The 22,351-nt window shown below is 41.7% G+C and overlaps 1 protein-coding gene and 2 long non-coding RNA genes across 4 annotated transcripts in view; 2 read left to right on the top strand and 1 right to left on the bottom strand.

Moving 5' to 3' along the window:
* Positions 1-2,938: 2,938 nt before the first annotated feature.
* Positions 2,939-7,623, top strand: LOC116663163. Its single transcript, XR_004319279.1, has 3 exons — positions 2,939-5,032; positions 5,843-5,989; positions 7,409-7,623. It is a non-coding gene; the product is annotated as an uncharacterized LOC116663163 (long non-coding RNA).
* Positions 7,624-13,497: 5,874 nt separating this feature from the next.
* LOC106730167 lies at positions 13,498-21,633 on the top strand. Its single transcript, XR_001366608.2, has 5 exons — positions 13,498-13,761; positions 14,300-14,661; positions 19,776-19,864; positions 20,350-20,424; positions 20,864-21,633. It is a non-coding gene; the product is annotated as an uncharacterized LOC106730167 (long non-coding RNA).
* Positions 17,764-22,351, bottom strand: part of PCSK5 (proprotein convertase subtilisin/kexin type 5) — a 413,713-nt gene continuing 409,125 nt past the window's right edge. For both annotated transcript variants that reach the window (XM_032477865.1, XM_014562872.2), the window contains 2 exons: positions 21,620-21,806; positions 17,764-18,773 (listed from right to left, as the gene is read on the bottom strand). In XM_032477865.1, the coding sequence (XP_032333756.1) occupies positions 18,367-18,773; positions 21,620-21,806 (594 nt within the window). In that variant the 3' untranslated portion in view covers positions 17,764-18,366. The remainder of the gene's footprint in view (positions 18,774-21,619; positions 21,807-22,351) is intronic.

Below are 22,351 nucleotides of genomic sequence, written 5' to 3'. Positions count from 1 at the left end.
CTCATGACTTGTGCCACCAACCCTATAGCAGTGACTTGGGACTCTGCCTGTCTCTACTGTGTGCAGGAGTTCACAGTTGTTCTGTCAACACCATCTACAGGGCTCTCAACTAGGGAGGCTTAAAGGCTTGCAGTTAGGGCCGGCCCTGTGGCCATGTAACCGGGTTCTGATCAGAGAGATTTAAGAGGAGTCTGCTTGGGATTTATGAGGACAGATTTGCTTTCCTGGTGAAAGGGTCAGCCTTTTCCTCTTCCTCTCTTCCTCGGAAAATGGGTGGAAGCTGATAGAGGAGAACCAATCCGACCTTCAGAGACTGAGCTAGGAAATAAATCTACCCTATAAAAAGAGATGCTATCGTAAGCAAGAGTTAGCAGTACATTACAGAATAAGCTCTACAAAGATGACACATACGGGGATTACCAGGTACAGAATCCAAAATGACTGTTTAATATGGGTAAAGAAATAGTGTCAAAAATGCTAAAATAACAAGATTCTATAAAAGTCAGGCAGATTTAAGAATTATCAAAATAGAATTTCTTTCTAATGATGAAAAAACTGAAATTTAAAACTTAGTGGACACGTTAAGCATAGGTTAGTCACAACTGGTGAACTGTGCGATCTGATGAAGTCTGTGACTGTGCTGTCATCCCTGTTGTCTCTTCACTCCAAGTTCACCTTCCTGCTCTTAGTGATGTGGCTGGGACTAAATGTTTCTTTGACAGTTGGCTTCCTTTTGTGTCAGGTCGTACGTGGAGGTTGAGCCCTAGCTTGTGTCACAGGCAGCTCAGTCCTTGGACCTCCCTGTGCTTAACTTGCTCTGTTCCTGAGTGGATACTTGGGAGAGACATACTTGACCACTGACAGAATCCCCACTTTGGCTCCCTGACAGTATCAAGGGCCATGTAGAAGCCAGAATAGTAAACCGAATCAATGCTGCATCTGGGGAAATTGCCAAGTGCCATCATTAAAAATCCTGAAAGATTCAGGCTAAAGGCTCCTATCATTATTTGTTCAGACTATACAGAAATGTGATGGCTCTTGGGAAATGACTGTATTATCATAAACGAATCAGATAATGACCTCAACTGCAGCTGTTGTCCAGGATATATAAAATGTCTTCAACAGGTTTCTAAGGATTGGTATAAAGAACACATTCATCACAACATAGTGGAGAAAAAAATATTTTAAAAATACGAAAATATCACAATGGAAAGCTATGTTGAAGTGAATGGTAATACACAACGTGTAAAAATTTACTGGATGAAGCTAGCTAATGCTATCAAAAGATTATAGCTTTAAATACATAGATAAGAAAGATCAACAACCTAAACTTTGATCTCAAACCAGAAAGCAGAAGAAAGCAGACAAAAATGAATATATATTGTATGATTCTATATAAAATTTAAGAACAGGCAAAACTAGAGCAAAAATGGTCAGCGTAGTTCTTGAGGACAGGGAGGTGACAAGGTCATGAAGGTTGTTGGGTGCTTCTGTCTCAATGTCCTGTTTCTAGATCTGGGTGATAGTTGTGTAGGGTGCTCACTTTGTGAAAATTCATCAAGCTTTATATCTATTTGTACACGCTCACATAAGGCAAATTGTGTTCTGTATAGCTCAGCTCTGAATATAATTTATGCGGTCACAAGGATTACTGCACTGAAATTTTATAAAGCAAAATACATTTATTGGAAGGATGAGGAGATGGGAAGTGTGCATGGGGCAGCAATAGAAGGGAGAGTTTGGAAGAGAAATGCTCATCTTCCGTAAGTGGGAAATGAACAGGTAGATTCTTAATCTGAAAACATAAGCAGCAGAAGTATGAGCATGTCCCGTGGAGATAGGGAGGTACATGTGAAATAACTGAAAGGGCTGAAGTTGCTCACTTTTGTTTTTAATTCTTTTTTTTAATTTCATTTTTTAGTTTTATTAGGTAGAATTGTTACAGTTTGACTGCACATATACAATATATTGCATGTAAATACATATACACAATATACTACACATTTCTTAAAATTTACATATATGTAATGTTTCTAAGAATGTTTAGAGCATTAGCTTTTTAAACTTCCATAGTTATCAAAGAAATAAAGGCAACCTCACAGTAAGAATTAATTCAAAAAGATACATACACCCTGCTATTAACAGCAACATTATTTATAATTGCCAAGATATGGAAGCATCCTAAGTGCACATCAACAGATGAATGGATAAAGAAGATGCAGCATATATATGTAACGGAATACAACTCACCCATAAGAATTGCCATTTGTGGCCCTTCACTGACTTTTTTTTCATGAAGTTGCTCACTTTTAAAGAGTGGAAAATGGGATGTAATGGGAACAAACTAGTATTTCTTTTTCTTACACTGTCTTGTTGAATAATTCTTTAAATTATGCTAGGTATATCCTGATAAAAATAAAAATCAGTCTTTTGATTGAAGTATAGTCAGTTTACAATGTGTCAATATCTGGTATACGGCATAATGTTTCAGTCATACATATACGTACATACATTTGTTTTCATATTCTTTTCCATTATAGGCTACTGCAAGATACTGAATATAGTTCCCTGTGCTAATACATAAGGAATGTCATTTATTTTATATACAGTGGTTAATATTTGCAAATCTCAAACTCTCAATTTATTCCTTCCCACCTCTTTTCCCCTAATAACCATAAGTTGTTTAATATGAAAAGTTAGCCTTTAAAAAGTTAATTATATATTTACAGAATGTTAAAAAGTTGTGAAACTTAGGATAAACTTATTTTTTTCTTTTTTCCCCCTTAGCAGAGACACTGGGGATTGAACCCAGGACCCCATACACACCAAGCAGGCGCATTACCCTTGAGCTATACCCCTCATCCCAGGATAAACTTATTTTTAAACAGTGTATTATAGTTTGAAATTACAAGGTCAGTATGTTTTTGTTCAATTTCCAAACACCTTTTCAAATAAAGTAACTGAATTCAGTGAGCCCAACTAGTAATCTGGGGGAAAAAAAAACACACTTTGTAAAGCAGTGCTGTCCAGTAGAGCTTCCTGCTCTCTTGATGGCGTTCCATTTCTTCACTCTCTAGTAATTACTTGAAACAGCTGCACATGCCTCGTGACTACTATACTAGACAGTTTAACTATAGAGGACCCAAAAAAGTCTGGAAGCACAGGGAAAATTATATATTTACTGTTATTTTTTCAGATTAACAATTGGATCCATGGCTTAAATTCTGAGGTACTTTATCTGATAAGGCATTGTCCACATTTCTTGAAAACAGAACTGATGAATTGTTTAAGTTGACTGTTTCTCAACTTTTTGGATACTGCATATAAGATTCTCTGCCTTCTACTTAGTTTCCCCTTTTTGTCATTTCTCATTTATTTTCAGCCATTATTTCCTATATAAGCACTGAAGTCTAAAAATCTCCCCTTGCTTACTCCACCTTTACCTGTTGGCCTGTGGAAGCCAGCCCCTTGGAGAGAGCTGTCTGGCCCTGGCATCTCAGCGCGGCTCTCCGATCACTTTCCCATACACAGTCACCCTCCCTTAAAGGTCTCAACGGGTTGCATTTCTCAGTTAGGTTGAAGGGCATTTAACAGAAGGGAGATGGATATATTCGAATGGCATTCATGAATATATGGATTTATGTACCAACCTGCACTAGGCTCTTTATAGCTACCTCCTACAAACTCCAATGTCTTGTATTTTGATAATCACCTTAGCTCTTTTACCTAGAAGCTTCTAGAGGCCTTGGGCTGTATTTTAATTCCCCTAGCACTACACCTACATATAGAAAATGTTCTGTATACAATTGTACATTACTTAGAAATAAATGTATCTTGGATATTAAGACCTTAATATAGGAACAAGATTAGAGAAAGCTTCACTGGGAACCTAGCTTGTCGAACCAAAAAAAAAAAAAAAATTTAAAGCTGGTTCTACCTCCCTCAGCTGCATTTCATTCTCCAAGGCAAAATCTATGCCATGGATGAAACCTCCAGGGTGAATTTTGTTATCTGTCGAGGCCTAAAGTTATTATGAGGAGTACCAAATTATCTCATATTTTTCTAACAAAAATTGTGACTTTTAGAATCTTTTGTTACTTCTAATCCTTCATGAACACTTAAAAAATAAAATAAAAATTACTAGAAAAATACTCACACACTTGGATGTCTTCACAGTGTCAAAATGCTATAGATTTTAAACACTCTCAAATTTCAGTGAGAGACAGTCCATAGGCCAGTAGCAGTCACAGACCACACTTCAGATGGCCCTGTTCTAGAAGCCTCGGGCTTTCCCTGTTATCCAGAGCAGGGTAGACAAACTTTTTTTTTTTTGTATAGGGCCAGACAAAATTCTTAAGGCTTTGCCATAGCAAAAAAGCAACCATAGACAATACATAAATGAATGGGCATGACTGTGTTTCAAATTTTTATTTACTGAGGCAGGAGGGTGGAGTTGGCCTACAAGCCCATTGTTTGCCAATTCCTGAGCTAGAAGAGCTTTTTTTCAACTTTTTCCAGAACATTTGTAGTAACCGCCTTTTTCCCAATTACTGTGCGTGTTTTATGTAATTTCTGTGCACATAATTTTGAAGCATAGGTCTTAATATTTGAGAAGGATAGTTATGGATTTAAAGTGAAATCGGCATCTTCAAATCTAGAATATCCAGGTGAATTAAAAATGTTTACTGTTCTAGTTGGAGGTGTAGATGATCACAAGATGCCAATACTGGGAACTGAATTTTTGTGTCCCTCCCCAAATTCATATGTTGAAGTCTTAACACTCGATGTATTAGCAATGTACTAGCCTTTGGGGGGTAATTAGGTCATAAGGGTGGAGCCTTCATGAATGGGATTAGTGCTCTTATAAAAGGACCCCAGAGAGCTCTCTCACTTTTTTCCCACCATGTGAGGATGCAACGAGAAGTTGGCAGTCTGCAACCTCGAAGAGGGCTCTCACCAGAACTGAAGCTGCTGGCAACGTGATTTCCAACTTCCAGGCTCCAGAACTGTGAGAAATAAATTTCTGTTGTCTGTAAGTCACCCAGTCTGTGGTATTTTGTTATCATAGCCTGAACAGATTAAGACAGGAACCCTGATGTGAAACAAAATAGATGACCTCTTCCATCCTTCCCACCTCCTCCCTTCTCTCTTTTGTGCTCCTCTCCCCTCCCCTCCCAGTCTAATCTTCCCCACTCTCTTCTCTTTTCTCTATCTCTAATAGAAACAGATGTGAGCCGTTGAATTGGGAGTGAAGAAGATACAAAGGCATCTATAAAATACTTATAATTTTTCTCTTTGGAACTAGATTTGAAATGCCTCCAGGATATCGGTCTTAATAGAGCTTCTTCAGGTCAATGCTCTAAATCAGTACTAGTTCCCTGGGTCACCCAGGACAAGGGGGAGAGCAGAGCTGCTGAGGGGTGTGTGGGAAAGGGGTGGGTACCGGTCCCTGTGGAGTGCTCACTATTGCTGTGTACAGTGGAGCCTCATCTTAGGAAGGGATTAGGTTGTAAAGTCAGCAAGCATGGCCAAAAGGCAGATATGGAAGTCAGAAGGACCCCTGAGAACTTCTGAACTTATTTTTAAGTTGCTAAAACCTGGGTCTTTTGAAACTCAAACCTAAGATTTAATTCTTATGTGTCTCTTTGCATTTTGGCCAAGGCTGCCTTACTATGGGACAGCACAGGCCTTGGTGGGGTTTGAACAGGCAACAATAACTGAGCAAATAAGAGTCTTACTTTTCTCTCATGCTCTTGTGCAACAAACCCATATAGTTGAATTCTCTTAAGTCAAATACAAGTATTCCGTGACTGCACAATACTATCTTTTGTATTTCCCACAGCAGACCTAAGCCTCACATGTTACCATTTTGATGTGGAATCTAACTGGTTGCAAGTAACACATGGATTCTGGCTGATTTCGTCTGGAAAGGAATTTACTAGAAGAATGATGGGTAGCTCAGGGAATGGATGGGAAAGCTGGAAACTAGGTGAGAAAAGGGGACATCACAACCAGAGCCGGAATCATCCCACAGAGCTAGTTCGCCGGGGGCAGTGTCACTTTCACGAGGCCGCGGCGACATGATTTCCCATCAGACACACCAGAACCCCATCCTCCATGTTGCTGGCTGGCCCTGTTGCCCTGGAAACTGATCTTTCTATGATGAGCATCTGGTTGGCCTAGTGTGCCCGTGTGTTAGCTGCGAGAGGGGCTGGAAAACTGAGTACCTGGCTGTCTCAGCTTCTATAGAGAGAAGCTTTTCCATCAAGGCTCATGCAGTGGGAAATAAATTCCCTAAACATAAGGAGGGGTTCCAATAATGGGTGTTAAAAAAAAAAGACAAATATCCATTATCATTATCTAACTCTGAAGGATATAATGATCTGAGTCCATGCACTCTGTCCACTCCTCCAGCCACTCCAAAAAGCATTCCTTATATTAAGTGAGAATGTTGCAGAGAGACTGAAAAACCTTTTGTTTTCTTTTACTGAAGGAAGAAAAAGTGACCCATGGTATTTCCCTTTTTATCCCGATTTGCAGGAAACTCAGGGCTAATTTCAATCACTAGCTATAATCGCCTAGAACCTTGATTTTCAAAATGTTCTCCAAAGAGCCATAGAGCCTCATGAAAGTGCCCTGGGCAATGGGCAAGCAAGAGGACCTCTGCCCTTTCCCACCCTCCCTCTAAGGCAGACTCTTGACTGTCTTCTCTCTGTGGCTTCTGCCGAAGGCTCCAAAGACTCCGCTTGATTGAAGGCCTCCATTGTTAAGAAATATTTAAACTTGTGCTTGGATTGATCAACCTACTCCCTCAGGGTTCACGTCCTCTATTTTCATGTCAACAATTTCATTTGTACACGTAAAAGACAGCCCTGCCAGCACTTTTCTGGAAGCAGATGGATATAAATCCTAGAAGAGTCACTCCCTCTGGGGCTTTGAGAGAGGATTCTCTGGTGTGTGTTCTGCTTGGATCCATGTAAACAAACACCTGCTTCTAACCATGAGTCACTCAAAGGAATTCCAGGTTAATCTCAGGGTCCCTTTAGGCATGTCTGAGCCTTCAAAATAAATATTTTCTATGGTGGAGTTATTTTGCTTACAGATTTGCCTGTATTTCAAACTTAGTAAAGCCTCCCCATCCATGTATTTCTGTCCGATGAAGTTTTTTTTGGTTTGGTTTGGTTTTGTTTTCTAATCTTGTCTCCTGAACCTGACAAAACGTAATACTAGTATTCTGAGATTTCCACTGTATTTCAAAACCAGAATTTTCCCCTGGCTCTTAGCCTGAACAGCTAGACCCGTTCTCTGCTGTTTCCTATTGATTTCATTTGAGTCATTTTTTGAAGTTTTAGAAGATGGAAGGATTCTCTGCCCCTTTTGAAAGTTTATTTTCTTCATTTCTTTTTAGACAGTCTCACAAAGGGATGGCGAAGATGAAATACCACTGCAGACGCTCAGCTACACCCAGGATGCCATGCTCTTTGTAAGAATACAGTTTTAAAAGTCAAACACAGGTGACTAAGTTCACACTGAACATTCAGAAGCAGAGTACGATGTCCCTTGTTTCACGGTTGAGAATCAGGATGGAAGGGATTACGTTCTCTCCACTTCACCTGCTGCCCAGAGGTAAATTTTAGTGGTCGGAGCAACTGGATCCTCAGTGTGTCTTTATTCACATCACTTCATTTCTCCTCTTAATAAGTCTGAGACATCTAGCTAGATGTTATTACACTTCAGATGAAGAAACAAAGTCAAAGACAATCTCAGATTATCTGTGGTGGTAGAAAATTTCAAAGCTGAGTGTGGAACCCAGGTCCTCACCTTTTACAGGAGGGAAACAATGTCAGTAGACTCTTGTTTAGCCTCCTGGTCCTGGAGGAGCTGATACATGGGACCCTGGGAGATATGGATGGTGGAGTAGTGGGCGAGGTTGATCCCCAGGCCGACCAGTTAGCAGCTTTGGAAGGACATGGTAGCTCACCCTTCAGTTGGCTTTTGCGTCTACTGGCTGGAGTGTTTCAGGCACAGGATAGTTAGCAAAGCTGAGATCAAACTTTTAGTTGAGGTAGCAAAAAGGCAGAAAGTTCACAAACACATCAATCTTTATCACATTGACATGCTGTGGACAGAAACAAGGTCTCTGAGCCTGGAGGAACTGGGGTGTACCAAGGATTCAGTTCACAGACTGGACCGGGGCAATCAGCTGATGCCAGAAGGCCCTGGCAAGCTCTGTGGGCCACCTGCTGTGATTCAAGCTCTTGTTCCCTGTAAAGTTTCATCATACATGGCCCCTCCACAGCAAGGCCACGTCCTCTAGTAAGCCCCAAACTCTGACTGCTTATTCCAGATGCCAAGCCTTTGCTCATTCTCTTCTCTTTCCCTCCACTTAAATGTAGCCCATCCATCTGTAAAATGATGTGAATACAGGGCTTTTCTTTCCTTTATACTTTTGGAAGAGCCTGCCAAGGAAAAAATCTCTGTAATAAGTGTTCCTAAATCCCCCATATTCCAATACTAAATCCTAGAAAATCCAGTTCCTGCTAAGAGAACGTGAAACTGTTCTTCCCACCACCCCCCTCCTACCTATAGAGACGTGGAGTTGAAGAGGGGAGAGGGAGAACTTCTTTGGAGATAAATATCCACGTACTCTGTATCCTTTTCAAGTGTATCCATCAGAGAGCTTGTGTGCCCTCAGTTGGGAGGTGGGACATTGGAACTGTATGAGAAGCTGTAGCTGGATTGGCCTTAGACAACAGAGCAGAGAGAAGGGTGGCCCTTTCATCCTCAGTGGAGGGGTAGAGAGAGGGGGAAAGGTGTATGCTTCTTGTGGACCAGATATGAGGATAAGGCTTGAGCCAAATCCGAAAGAGACCCAAGGTGGCAGCCTAGAGAGGTGCTGTGACACAGAAGACGGGCAGAAGAAGGATTTCTGGAAGTTCACAGTCTGAAGGGGGCTTGGAAGCACCACAGACATTGCAGTTAAATTGCCTCGGTAGAGAATGCTCAGAGAAGTCACAAGCACAGCAAGCTCAGGGTCAGCCGGGTAAGCTGGACTCTTTTCCCTAACCCAGGGGGTTTTACCCGTTGCATTGTGAAATCGAATTAATGGACTGTGGTCAGCAAAGAAAGGAAGCAAGGAAGAAAATGATGGAAGAAATGTAATTTAGATAAGATTGTTTCCTGAAACTAAAAATTTTTGCTTGTTTTGGAGGGGAGGTAATTAGGTTTGTTTGTTTGTTTGTTTAAATAAAGGTACAGGGGATTGAACCCAGGACCACCTTGCGCGTGCCAAGCATGCGTTCTACCGCTGAGCTAGGTCTTCTCCCCCTCTGTTTCCTGAAAGCTTTGCTTCAGTTTTACAAAGAGGTATTGGTGTAAAAAAAATTTTTTTTTTTTGATTATAGATTACAGTCAAAAAAAGTTTGAAAGTCCATTTTAATTTGCTCTCCTTGTGCTTGGTTCTGGAGGAATTAGGCAGCTGCAGTCTGGGAGATTAGAAACAAGGCCCCTGGGACCAGTTTCTGTGCAAACGTGGGCGAGTTTTTTTTACCTTTCTGTGGCTTAGTGTCTTATCTGTAAAACAAGGACCACAGTAATGCCTACCTCATCAAGTTATTATGACAGTGAAAAGGATTAAACAAGTTGATCATGTGAAGTGCCTCTAATAGTACCTGAAAATAGACTATGAACTTGGTAAAGGCTAATTCTTCTTGTAATGTGGTTATTCCCCAGCCAAAGATAACATTGTAACTTTAAGGACACAGCAAACTCCCAGATTATATGCAGAGAGTCTAGTATTGTTCAGCTGCGGACAGTGATTTCTGTGGGCAAATAGGCACTCCACAAATATTTACAGAGCAACTATTGTGTGTTAGCACTCTGCTGTGTGTTAAGAATACAAGGTGGAATAAGATAATGTCTGTGACTTTGAGGAACACAGTCTTCTGGAGAAGTTTCAATTTATTTGATTTGATCTTCATCAGCCCTATGTGGTGCCTGCTCTCTAGTAAATATGTGGTGAACACATTTCTGTGAGAGGAATCATGAATTGTCTGCCTCACCCCTATACAGTAAAGAGGGGCGCATCCTGTCCCTTCATTTTCCCAGTACCTTCAAGATGTGGAGGACAGAACAAGCAGCACAGGAGACTTTTCTGCAGATGCCAAAAATCTCCAAAAAAAATCTACCCTTGAGGAGAGATGAAGGTGTTCTTGTAGACATCCTCTGTTGTCTATTTCATCGTGTTTATTGAAAAAAATTTTCGGGAAAGGATGAGAAAGGAAACAGATGGCGCCAAATGATGGAGAAGAACTTTATTTATTTCATCTCTTTGTGGCTCAGAGCAGCTGACAAGCCAGCAGGAAAACAAAAGCAGGGGATGTAGCGTAGCCTCCTGAATCATTCTCCTCCCTCCATTCCAACATTCCCGGCCCTTCAACTATGTAAACAGAGCTCTGATGTCACAACCCAAGGAAGGTCAGGTGGGGTGAGTTTGCCCAGTTCTTCTTCCCACCCCTCCTGCCCTTTAGAGCAGGATAAAGACTTCCATACAGGTTACACATGAAATTACACATGAAATATTTTTGTTTTTAGCCCAGAGGGAGGGAATAGAAACAAGGAAAAAAAAAAAAAAAGACAGATTTGGAACAACATGAAGCCCTCCCCACCTGTTGCCTTGGAGTGAGTAGGGAGCTGCACATGGTGGGGACTGAGTTGGAACGTGTATGGGTCTTTTCTAAAAGGACTAAGAACTGCCCTTAAAAATGGCAACAGTGAAAGTTTATACTTCAATTGTTTTGCAGTTTACAAGTTTATAGTACACAAAGCACAGCCCCTGACATCATCTCACATGACTTGGCCAGTGTCACACTAAGATGGACACGGAGATATTCTGACTCGGAGACTAGTTGTCTTTCGATGAAGCTTCTTATCATGAAAAGAAATTCTTCTTTCATATCTTGACATCTTCCTCAGCGTTCTCCTTATGTCTACATGTTTTGGAGATCTTATGGAGCTTTTCATCCCTTTTCCCTAAAGCTACCACCTTTATAAAAAGTCTTTGAGACATTTTGGGGGTGTAGGTAGGTGCAGTAGCTGATGCATTTTGCTAGCTAGCCTCCATTGCTCTGAATATGCTGAAGTCGTGGCTGGCTTCATGGCTGTGCCACCCAGGCGTTTGCACAGGGTCTGATGCGTAGAAGAGCCCTACTTAGTTTCAAAACTCTGCTGCCGCTGTCTTGAAACTTGCCACCATCTTGAAATTCTTAATAATTTTTACACCAGGCCCCATGAATTATGTAGCTGCCTCTGACTGACCCAGTTAGTTCTCTGAGAAATCACACCTAGATGCTTGGCCTGAGAATATTGTTTGATTTCTCCCAGTTTCCACAGTATAAGCGGCATGCCTGCCTAGGATGGACTACAGGTGAACAGGGAGATAACACTGGTGTAGCACCTTATCGTTTACAACAGAACTACAGATCACACGCATTATCTCCTTCAGTCCTCGCAAGCAAACGTTAAGAGGCAAGTCTATTTAAGGCCAGCAGAAATCCCCTACAGGGGATGAAATTGATTTGACAGGCAAACAGCAAACAGCTCTTTAAAAGTGAAGATCAACAGAAAAACAGGACAGAGAAACCATGCAGATGTTATACAGCTGTGCTGCAAAGGACGTTTCAAACGCAGTGAAGGACTCAGCATGGAGTTTGGCCAAAGGGATCATGGGGAATAAAAATTCCAATCCCAGGCCAAGAGAAGGAGAGAGAGAGAGAAAAAGAGAGAAACACCCTCGGATAATCCTGGAGCATTAGTCACAAAGATGCCTCACAACCCCTCAGAGCCCAGGGAGAGGCATCACAAATTTGGACTTCTTTGTCAAGGATTCTGGCTTTGCCCGGTCACTTCTTGATTAGCAATTTGATTAGGTTTCTGGGTTCCTTTGTTCCAGGAACAGATCAATACTAAAAATACTGCCCAAGGTACCCTGATAGGGCTGCTAAAACCCAGACTAAGTACCACCTTTTTGAAAATCTTGCAGCACCTAGACTTTGGTTTTCACTTGCTCCCACCTGGTTGTCTGACCTTCTGGTCTCCTGCCTCTGACCGTCTTGTCTGCAAAGCCCCCGTGCCCAACTGACATCTAAAGTCCCGGCCACTGAGTGGAGAAAAGCTCGATGCCTACAATGTGGTCCTCAGCTCAGCCTTTGGGGCCAAAGGAGACCAAGAAGGTCTTCCTGAGTTTTCAGCTCCACAGTTCAGACAGGTCCCCTTTCTTGCCTCTGCTCTCAGGCCACTTTCTAACCCTATATCCTAAGGGGTTTTCTACATAGATTCAAAGTCAGAGTGACCTAGAGAAAGCCTGGGTTGCTGACATCCTTCCTTTACCAGTGTTCTCAGCATACCAAGATCACCCTTGGCTTCATAGCCAAACTCTAACATTTGAGTTTTTGTAAGACTGGGGGAGAAGGGAGGGTTTTATTGTAGAAGCATGGATTCTCTTCGACAGTCAAAGTAAATAGGACTTCTATTAAGAAAGTATTCTGCTAGGGGGAACTCTAGTTGCTTTTTAGAGAGCCAAAAGCAGTGGGAAGGTAAACAGATTTCCTTAGAGGTCGAGCACTTGGTCAGTGTGTTTATGGAATGTATGGCCCTTTAACCAAAACTTTTATCCCTTCAGTGAAGCATGGATTTTATTTTCTCCTGGTTTTGGAGCAAATCACTGTAGGCGTTTCTGAAAGAACAATCTTCTGTTTTTCTCTATCTGCTGAGAAATCAAGTAAGAAAAGCCAGTTAATGATCCGGTTACTTAAAACCACTCATTTCAGCGTATTTGCTTTGCTGAGAAGAAGAGGCCTTGTTAACAAGGACTGAGGGGGTGTGTCTTTGCTTCCAGATTAAGCGTAAAGAACAAAGTAAGTCTACTTTTCTCTCCCTTGTATAATCTTGCTTCACAAATCCTTTCAAAATACAGGTTCATGGGAGGGAAGGCTGTTAACGAGTTTTCACTGCTACTAAAAGGATGCGGGAGGAAGTAGGAGGAAGTTAGCACTCTCAGAGCCCCTTCTGTACACCGTGCCCATTGCATATGTAATCTCCTTTGTTCCTCATGGCAACCTCAGGAGTGTTGGCATTCAAGTTTCCCGTGTGTAGTTGAGAATCAGAGAAATTTAGTAACTTGGCCAAGATTCCACACAAGAAAGATTCAGGATTGGAATTCCATCTCAGGAATCTTTCATCCCTAAACTCACGATATTTCTGTTATGCCAAGTCATCTTTATAAAAATAAATGCAGGAATGGTAAATCTAATAAGGGCATCATCCACCAAGATTAAAAAAAGAGCTTGATACTTAGGAATAGCTGACAAAAGACAGAATGAGATGTTATTATTGAAACCAAAGTGAGGGTATAGTTAGTCAAACTGGCACTTGAGCCAACATCTTGACATTTGTGGAACGTCCCCCCTTAGGTTCACTGGTGCCTTGAGAAACAATGCACAGAAGGGGGAAGTGATGTAGGAAGAGAAGGTAGGCTCCAGCAAAGACACTCTGCTTGCTACGTTTGCCTTTCCTCTGCAGACTTCGAGGGGCCCAGCTTGGCTGGAGGACAAATATTCTTTATCACATGTAGTTGAAATTGACCTGTGATTTCAAGTTCATGTGAAAAGTGCTTGTCATTTTACAGATTTACTGTCCACTGTTACTGAGCTCTGTGGGTCCTTTTATTCCTGAACATTTCCCTCAGGATTCCTCACCCAAAAGGTATGTATATGCCTCGGCTTGCTTTTTCTGTCTCTGTGTTCCAATGATTTCATTGCTTTTTTCCCCTGAATTTATTGCACTGCTTGTAGTCTCCCTTGTTTTGTGATTATTTTTATACATCTTTGTTTTTCCACTTCAATATTCAGCTCTTTGGGGGAAGATAATGTTGTTTATCTTTGCTTTCTACAGTTCAGCTTGCATAATCCACATAGGTTTTTTAATTTCAGAAATACCCTTGAAATGGTAGTGTACGTAAACTTTTATATCTTGCTTATCATATCTATTATAGCATATTTTGTATGGTCTTTGTAAACTTGCTTTTAGAGTGTTGTGATTTTAAATTATAAACAAAGATGATTATTTTTAATGCTCTGGTTCTTTTTATAATATTTCCTAGCATGGAATTGGTGAATTCAAAGAGAACACACATTGAAAAGACTCGATATATTTTGCTAAATCGATTTCCAAAAGAGTTTTATTGGCTATGGTAAGGGGAATCCTAAAATAAACTGTCAAGGTTTCCCACTCTAATCCCCAGGACCTGGAACATGAGGAGACTGTCATGCCTATGACTATGTCACATCACAGCCAGAGGGAGATCCTCCACGTGGGCCTAAGTGAATCTCACAAGCCCTTTCCATGCAGTTTTCTCCAGCTGGTGGCAAGAGGGAAAGTCGGAAAGATTCAGAGCATGAGAAGGTTTCAGTGCATGGATATTGGCTTTGAAGAGGGCCTTGGAGGAAGGCGTGCACAAGACCAGAGAGTGGCCTCTAGGAGCTGAGTGACCCCTGACCGACAGCTAGAAAAGAAAGTAGGACCCTCAGTTCTACAGCCACAAGCAACTGGACTCTGTCAGCAGCCTGAATACCTGGGAAAACAGTTGTTTTCCAGAGCCTCCAGGTAAGAGCCAGCCTGGCCCACGTCTTGATTTTAACCTTGTTAGGCCCTAGGCAGAGAACCCAGTCAAGCCCACGTGGGCTTCTGACCTATAAACCTGTAAGATAATACATGTTTTGTTATTTTAAGATGCTATATTTGTGATAGTTTACTTTTCAGCAATAAAAACTGGCTTACCCTATACCAGTTGGTCAAGGTTGGGGAAGAGTATTCCAAGGACAGTGAACAATGTGTGCCCAAGGATATGAGATAACAGGACATTATCCTGGAGAACTTTGAAGTAGTTCAGTACTACTGAGTGTAAGTGGAGAAGCTGGAAATAAGGAGGGGCCGGGAACTGGTGGATGTTAAGACTGGAGACAGAGGCAGTGGCCCTATCTTGCCAAGTTGTGAATGTCATAATCAGTGTAGGTGATAGGGAGCCCTGCATGTGATGATCTGATTGATCTTAGAAATGACCTTTGATTGCAGGGTAGATAAATTGGGAGGAAAAGGAGATCGAAGCTCAGCAATAATTCGGAAGGAAGTATTAAAGGATCAGATGAGAGTGGCTGAGGGCCAAATCGAGTCTGTGATGATGGGGCTGACAGACAGATAGGACTTATTTTTAGGAAAAAAGTTCATGATTATATGACTAGCTTAGTCATTGGAGGTAGAAAGACGAGGGGGGAAAAGCACTCTTTTATTGCTTTGTGTCTCTTACTGGGTAAAGCACAAACTAAGCACATAAAAAGTGCTCAGAAGTAGTTTATTGATAAGCAAGTCCCCATAGCATTATCTGGTCTTGATTTAACTTTATTTTCAATTTTAAAATTACTTTCTATAAACCAGAACCTTCCAAGCTCTTGCTTAGCCCCTTGGTGTTTTTCCAGTCTACAAGGATTCCCTTAATAGTTCAAAGTTATTTGCAAACAGAAAACCAAAAAGCAACTTTGTTTTCCAACCACATATTTATCGATTTAGACAGTTGTGAGCATAGTGTTCAAGAGAGGTCTGAGAATAATGTGGCCTACCTGAGAACGGAGAGGGAAGGATGTCCGACTACCCACACCCAGCAGAGGCCCTCTTTTCAGGATCACATGGAGTGACAACACCGGGTTTTCTTAGTATTCAGGGTCATCTTGACCTCATTTAATCTTTAAATCTGTGTATTAAATCTCATTTAATCTGTGTATCACAAACACAGATTTTTCTTGGAAAATGAGGCTACACAAAGCAATATCAAACTCAGGCTATCAGAGCTTTCGAACTATCAGGGAAGATGAGCAACACGGTATAAACAAAATGACTTATTCCCATAGGTTACACTCCAATTACTCAGTAAGAGATGAGGAATTCTTCCATTGATAAGATGGCTAGCTTATATTTATTTTTATTTGTTTCTAAGAATTGAGAAGGGAACTATAAAGGGTTCTGATAGATTTTGAAGAGGTGATTTTAAGTCACCAAAATTTTTGGAAGCATATCATATGCGTGTGTGATACACATGGTTTTTTAAGATTTTTTTTTTTTTAAGATGAGGTCAGCAAATTACAGTCATTTGGCCAAATCTGATCCATCACCTGTTTCTGTACTGCCTTGAGCCAAGAGTGGTTTTTACATTTTGAAGTGACTGAAGAAAAAACAAAAAGAATTATATTTTACGATATGTGAAAATTATCTTAAATCCAAATTTTAATGTCCATAAATAAGTTTTCTTGGAGCACAGCCCAAGCGTTTGTTGTGGACTGGCTGCATTCGTGCCCCAAGAACTGTGACTTGTGCAAAGCCTCAAGCATTTACTACCTGGCTCTTTCCGGAGAAAGTTTGCCAACCTTTGTTTTAAGAGCTTTCCCCTAAAGAAACACTGAGGCCTTCAGTAAACTGAAGACTTCTTGACAGAGATTTCCCATGTCAGTGATGCATTATGTTTTTAAAAAAAAAAAAAAGAAAAGAAAAGAAAATGAACACATTTAGGAAAGATGTAAGTGGGGTTGTAGCTCAGTGGTAGAGTGTGTGGTTGGCATGCGTGGGGTCCTGGGTTCAATCCCCAGTACCTCCATTAAAAAAAGCATTTAGGGAAGATAATAGAATTGCTTATCATAAAATAAAATACTAGACATGCCTTTATTAGATTGAGGATGCTTCTTTCTCCACTTTGTGTCAGGGTAGCATAGTTATTACGAACATACACTTTACAGTCGCCCTTTTTCCTTGGATCTTGAATAGCTTTCTGTTACCTTAGGCTACTTACTTAACCTATTGTAAGCCTGGGGTTTCCTATTTAAAAAAAAAAAAAGAGTAATAATGGTACCAACCTCATGAAGTTACAGTGGTACTAAGGGGTGAGTTTTCTAAAGGAATTCTTTAGCTTGGTACCTAGTACATAGTCAGTGTGCAATACATTGTTTCGGTGATTATCATCATCGTCTGAAAATATCACCATCTGGTGGTCCGCTCCCAGTGCTGCCTGTCACTTCTGTTTTGACAAGGAAATCCATACAACCCTGCTCACGTATTCACTTAGCAAGAGCCCTTCTCCGTATTACCTGCAGAAAAACTGTCCCTGGTGCACAAACCCAAGAGTGTACTTAACAGGCGGGTGGAAAAAGGGACGCCGAGGGTGTCTAGAAACAGAGACCACAGAGGTAAAGAGTGTTGGAAGGCTGGTCAGCAGCTGGGTTAAGCTGGCGAGCAGGATGCTGGGCATTTCCATGTTAGGCTCCTCTCTAACTTTTTCTGTAGAGAGTCCACAGTTCTGTGACGAGCTATTGATGAAAGCTTTTTAATTTAGTAGCTAGTCTTTTTTTTTCAGAGTGGATGAAGTTTTGGTCATTGTATCCCATTTTTCGTTAGGTTAACATTGCCATTTTTCTTTTATTACTTCATGTTTTAGCTGATGTTTCCAACCAGAAAAGCTCTTAGAAAAATCATGAGGGTGTAATGTTGCAATTCTTGGAAACTTGGTGATTTCTTTCCTACTGGGCATGCTGCTGCCTATCTGCTGCCTGAACCTGCTCTAGAATCATCATGACTGTGGATTAGTGCAGAGGAAATCGCCTGGTGGATATGTAGTTCCTTGGCTATGGTGCTGCCTCCTGTACCTTTCCTCATTTCTATAAATAGGTCATGGCCAGCCTCAGCAGAGCTGTCTCTTCTCCTCAGGGATGATCTGGAGCAATTGGTATAAATGGGATAAAGAGGAGAGCCTTGTTTAGTTGCCCCTTACAGAACAAAACTCTGGGTAAAGAGAACTAAAAGGGGAGAAAAATCTGCTAAGACAAACAATTCGTTTGCCTCCCTATTCCCCCACCAAATCATTTACAGAAATACCAGAAACTGAGAAGGCAGCAGCTATCTCCACAATACAGCTGAGAAATAGAATTACTCTAGGTCCATTTCCTTTTATTTAAATCACATAGAACAGTTTGCACAAATCTCACTTTTTTAACTTCCTGTGTTCTGTGTCTTGATATACCGTGTTAAGGAAAATCCTTCTGAATTTTATCCATGTTCCTCAATTATGGATAAACAATTATGGTTAATTGAGTTTAGCCATCCAAAAGAAGAACAGAACATTTCAGGATTCTTACATACTCTAGCTGGACTCAGGGTTAAGAAGACAAATACAAAAACCCACACATCAGCCTGGTGTGTAGGGATAAAGGCCCAAGCTCACACGCATGCCTGCGAGTGGGGTGGGGTGGGGGGTGGGGGTGGGGCTTCTGGTTACTGGTAGGAGTAGCTCTCATCATCATATTCCAGCTCATCTTCGTCGTCATCATGCAGCAGCCCATACTTGAATTTCCGGTAGACTGTGCCATCTTGGCCCATGTAGACGATGTCATCATCATCGTCCTCATCATAGTCCCGGTCCCTGTACTCGATCACCTGATCCTCTTCAAAGCTGGTGCTCTGGTGATGGCTGCTCTTATAGGAAGAATAAGTCTTGCTCGGGTCAGCCAACTTTTCATAGCTGACCTTTTCTGTTGGCCTAACTCTGCCCCGAGATTTCCTCCAGACGATCACAGCTGCCCCGAGCAGAAGCACCAGCATAATGGAGGAGGTGATGAACAGGGCTGTCTTGGTATGTTCACGTGCAGGCTCAATCTTACTCACTCGAAGGATACACTCATCTTTTGGAAGATGACCCCAGAGGAAGAGGGGCAGAGGGGAAGGGTGGGAGAGAAGTGGAATGGAGGAAATTAGTTTCTGAGGTGAAGAGCTTCACCTTTATCTTTTAAATCTAAAATGGTAGAACCACTGTCTTTGACTTTCTTAACGAGCACACCCCTCTGCAGAATTGCAGTGTGTGCTCCGTGAGAGTCCCAGTCTATCCCAGGTGATACCAACAAACCCTTCGAGCGTGAAGGTCAGTTTGAGATCCAAAGAGAGCCCCCTCACACCTATCCCTCATGGGTCAGTCGCCAAGTGTCCAACCTTACCAAACTGATTCTTCTATTTCCTCCTTGAGAAGAGTATTCCATCGTGGGTCAGGCTTTAGTTATTGCTAAGTGCTCTGTTTTTGTTTCAACTCTGACTTTTTCTAAGACTGAATCTTGCCCCCAGCTACCTTTAAACCTGATTCAACATGATTGTCCCATCATTCAAAGATAGGAAGAGAATATTTATAAAACCATTGACTCATTGCTGTATGGGGCCATAGAAATCACAGGTTATTCTGTTGCTTGACAGTTGAGGAGACAGAGAAACAGAGAGATAAAATGGATTGCCTTATTGTTAGAGGTCAGTACTTGTTTGTGGAGCAATCAGAATTTGAGCCCAGGAATCCTCACTCCACGTTATAGTCTGGAGACAGGGCAAAACACTGACAGTGGTTTTTTGACTTGGCATTCTGTGGCCCTAATTTTGCAGGAAGATAAGTACCATTTAAAAATTCTGACTACCAAGTTGAGGGATGGGGGATTTCTTCTATCGTAAGTAAGATTCCTGAAGGTAAGAGCTCTGCTCCTGTCATTCATCAGCCTTTGTTTTGATGCCTTAACTGAGAATATGGAGTAACCGAAACAGTGTCATAATTCAGTGATGAGCTCATTTTTTGTGCTTTTCACTCATTTATTCGGGTGGTATGATTTGGGTAAATTATCTATTTTTCCCCCTATTCTTTAACCCACCAGATGGGAGTGTGAAAGAGAATGTGAAAGAACTAGAGAAAAAAATGCTGGCCATGTGGGATGTACATGTTGAAATACAGAATCCATTTTCCGTAAGTATTTTTTGAACCACCTAGGTCTGCCCCCAGGGTGTTTTATTAGATTCGAGGTACATTATATATACCAGCTTAATGGATATAATATTGCTGCCAATTATTTTAGGGTTAATTATTTTTGCTTATTCTATATTGGTCAGTTATATCTGATTCATCATCACTATGTATTTCTTTCTCTTTTTGCTACTGATAAACAAGTTTTCTATTTTATCCTAACTGTCATCTTCATGGGATTTTGCCCATCAAGCAGAATGTCTCCTAAAGTAACAGCACTATCATCACTGCTTTTGTCATTAGCAGATTAGCATGGAATTTTTCCCTGGAGGAAATATTAAAGCACCAGAGGGATGGATAAGCAATCTGTATGTGGCACTTCAAGATAAATATTGCCTGAGGCAGGAGAATCAATAAAAGACCTTTCGAGGTTGTTTCGATTACTAGGGCGCCTTGTGCAATCATGTCTTACTATTCTCCAATCTTAGGTATGCAGAGTCAGGGTCGGCCTCTGTGATATGGGTTCTTTGAAGGAGCAGAGTGTCTCACTAAAGAATGAGCAGGTAATTAAGACTATTTCGTCTTTTGCAGAGGTGCCCCAAGTAGATCTTCAAGGGCCACAGAAAGCCCAGGAAAGTTGACTAAATAGTCCTTAGTTGGAAAAGGCTTGCAGAAACTCTGTACCCAACATGCACACACTTCTGGTTTTGTTTAAAGCCATCGATGTAATGAGGGTTATTATTCTTAGCTGACACAGCATGGATATTAGGCAATCAGACCCCAAAGGTGGATGCGTATGAAGAGCTGGGGAAACCAGCTGCTCATGGGGGTGGGAAAGCTGAATGAAGGAAATAATTAGTTTTTGGAAAGATGATATTTAGAAGTTAGTTGAAAAGGCTAATAAAAAATAAAACAGAAAGGGCTAGTAGCAGTTACAGGTCTGGGATTCACTTCACTTACAAGTGGACAGGCTCTCATTAATATAATGTCTCTTTTTGTCAGGCCGTGATGTATCTGAACCCCAAGGAAATGATCTGCTGCTGCACTAGAGAATATATTTTAAGAATTTATATTTTTCTTTTTAGAAGAAATCATTCCATTTGGGATCTTTCGAAGCTTGGTACCAAAGAGAACCAAGTACCCATATGAAAGAGGTTGGAGGTGGAAGATAGTTGAGGGACTCAGAATTGGTAAAAGGGATCTCGTTTCTTCTTAGCCTTCAATGAAAGTTCATTTCTAAATTGCCTTTTCTCTCATGGGAGCCCTATTTTGTCTGACCTCCAGAGAATTTTTCCACAGAATCAAAATAGTATTGTCATCAGCTTCCTTGATAGTTGATTCTTTTCCTTCTTTTTTTCCCCCAGGAGGAAAGAATTAAAAAGGGAATAAAGTAAGTGTATAAAGATGAAACTCTAGAGCTGCTTCAGCTTGAGTCTGGGAAGCCCCACAGCAGCGGAGAGAAGGCTGGCTTTGAGTCCAGATGAGCCATACTCTAATTCCAGAAGGGCCTCTTAACATCGGTGTGGACCTGGGCACACTGATCAAGCCCTCTGAGCCCGAGTCTCCTCAGGCTGTAAAACGGGATTAATAATATCTACTTATATGAGACGATGGACAGAAAGTTTCGAGTACACAGCAGGCACTCAATGAAAAGGTTGATCCTCTGCACCTCCCCTCCTCCTCTCCCTCTGCTCCCGTCAGCATCCTGAGGACATGCCCTTCCCCTGGCTCTGCAGGCTGCCCTCCCTCTCCCCTCACCTGTGGTGTCCCGGCAGTCACAGCACTCCTGGGCACCGGTGGGATCCGAGGCATTGCAGCAGCGCAGGCAGCGACTGCCATCCACATGCAGCAGCAGGTTGGCGGGGCACACGGTGCAGTTCTTGGTGCCGGGGCCCTTGCATTCTATGCAGCTCTCATGGCATTTTTCACAGTTAAATGTCTCCCCCTGTTAAGAGCAATCAGATTTCTTTTAAGTGTGGAGAAACTCTCAAGGCATCGGAGTTCCCAGACGGGAGTTTCCTCTCGTCCAGGTAAGGAAAGGAGGCAGGTGGGGGACAGCAGAAAGGTAGTTTGTTTTGGGTCCACTTTAACTGCCCTGGGTGAAAGACAGAACCAGCTGTCTACACTAGGACGGAGCCGTTGCTGGGCCTTCCCCTCTGAGATGGGCTGGAAACAACAGTGAGAGAACAAGCTTCTAGAATAGCTCAGGTCACAAACTGACGGCCCGCATGCTGCTGTACCTGGTCAAGGACAAGTTCTGTCTGGCCCATTCCCGGTTGGCTTTCATGGTTTAAAAAAATTTCAGTTCTTTGCTGACATTTCAATATTGGGATATTTCACATGGAAATCAGTCCCGAGTTTCTCTTTAAAAACCAGAAGACTTGTCAATGCTAGCTAGGTCCATCGCTCCCACATCGCAGGCAGAGCTGAGTGCTGGAGGCCCTCTCCTTTGTGCTTTCCTGTTTGATACAGTTCCCAGCATTCACTCTG

This window comes from Camelus ferus, chromosome 4, assembly GCF_009834535.1.
Source record: "Camelus ferus isolate YT-003-E chromosome 4, BCGSAC_Cfer_1.0, whole genome shotgun sequence".
NCBI classification, from domain to species: domain Eukaryota; kingdom Metazoa; phylum Chordata; class Mammalia; order Artiodactyla; family Camelidae; genus Camelus; species Camelus ferus.
This window is presented reverse-complemented; position numbering and strand designations above follow the sequence as displayed.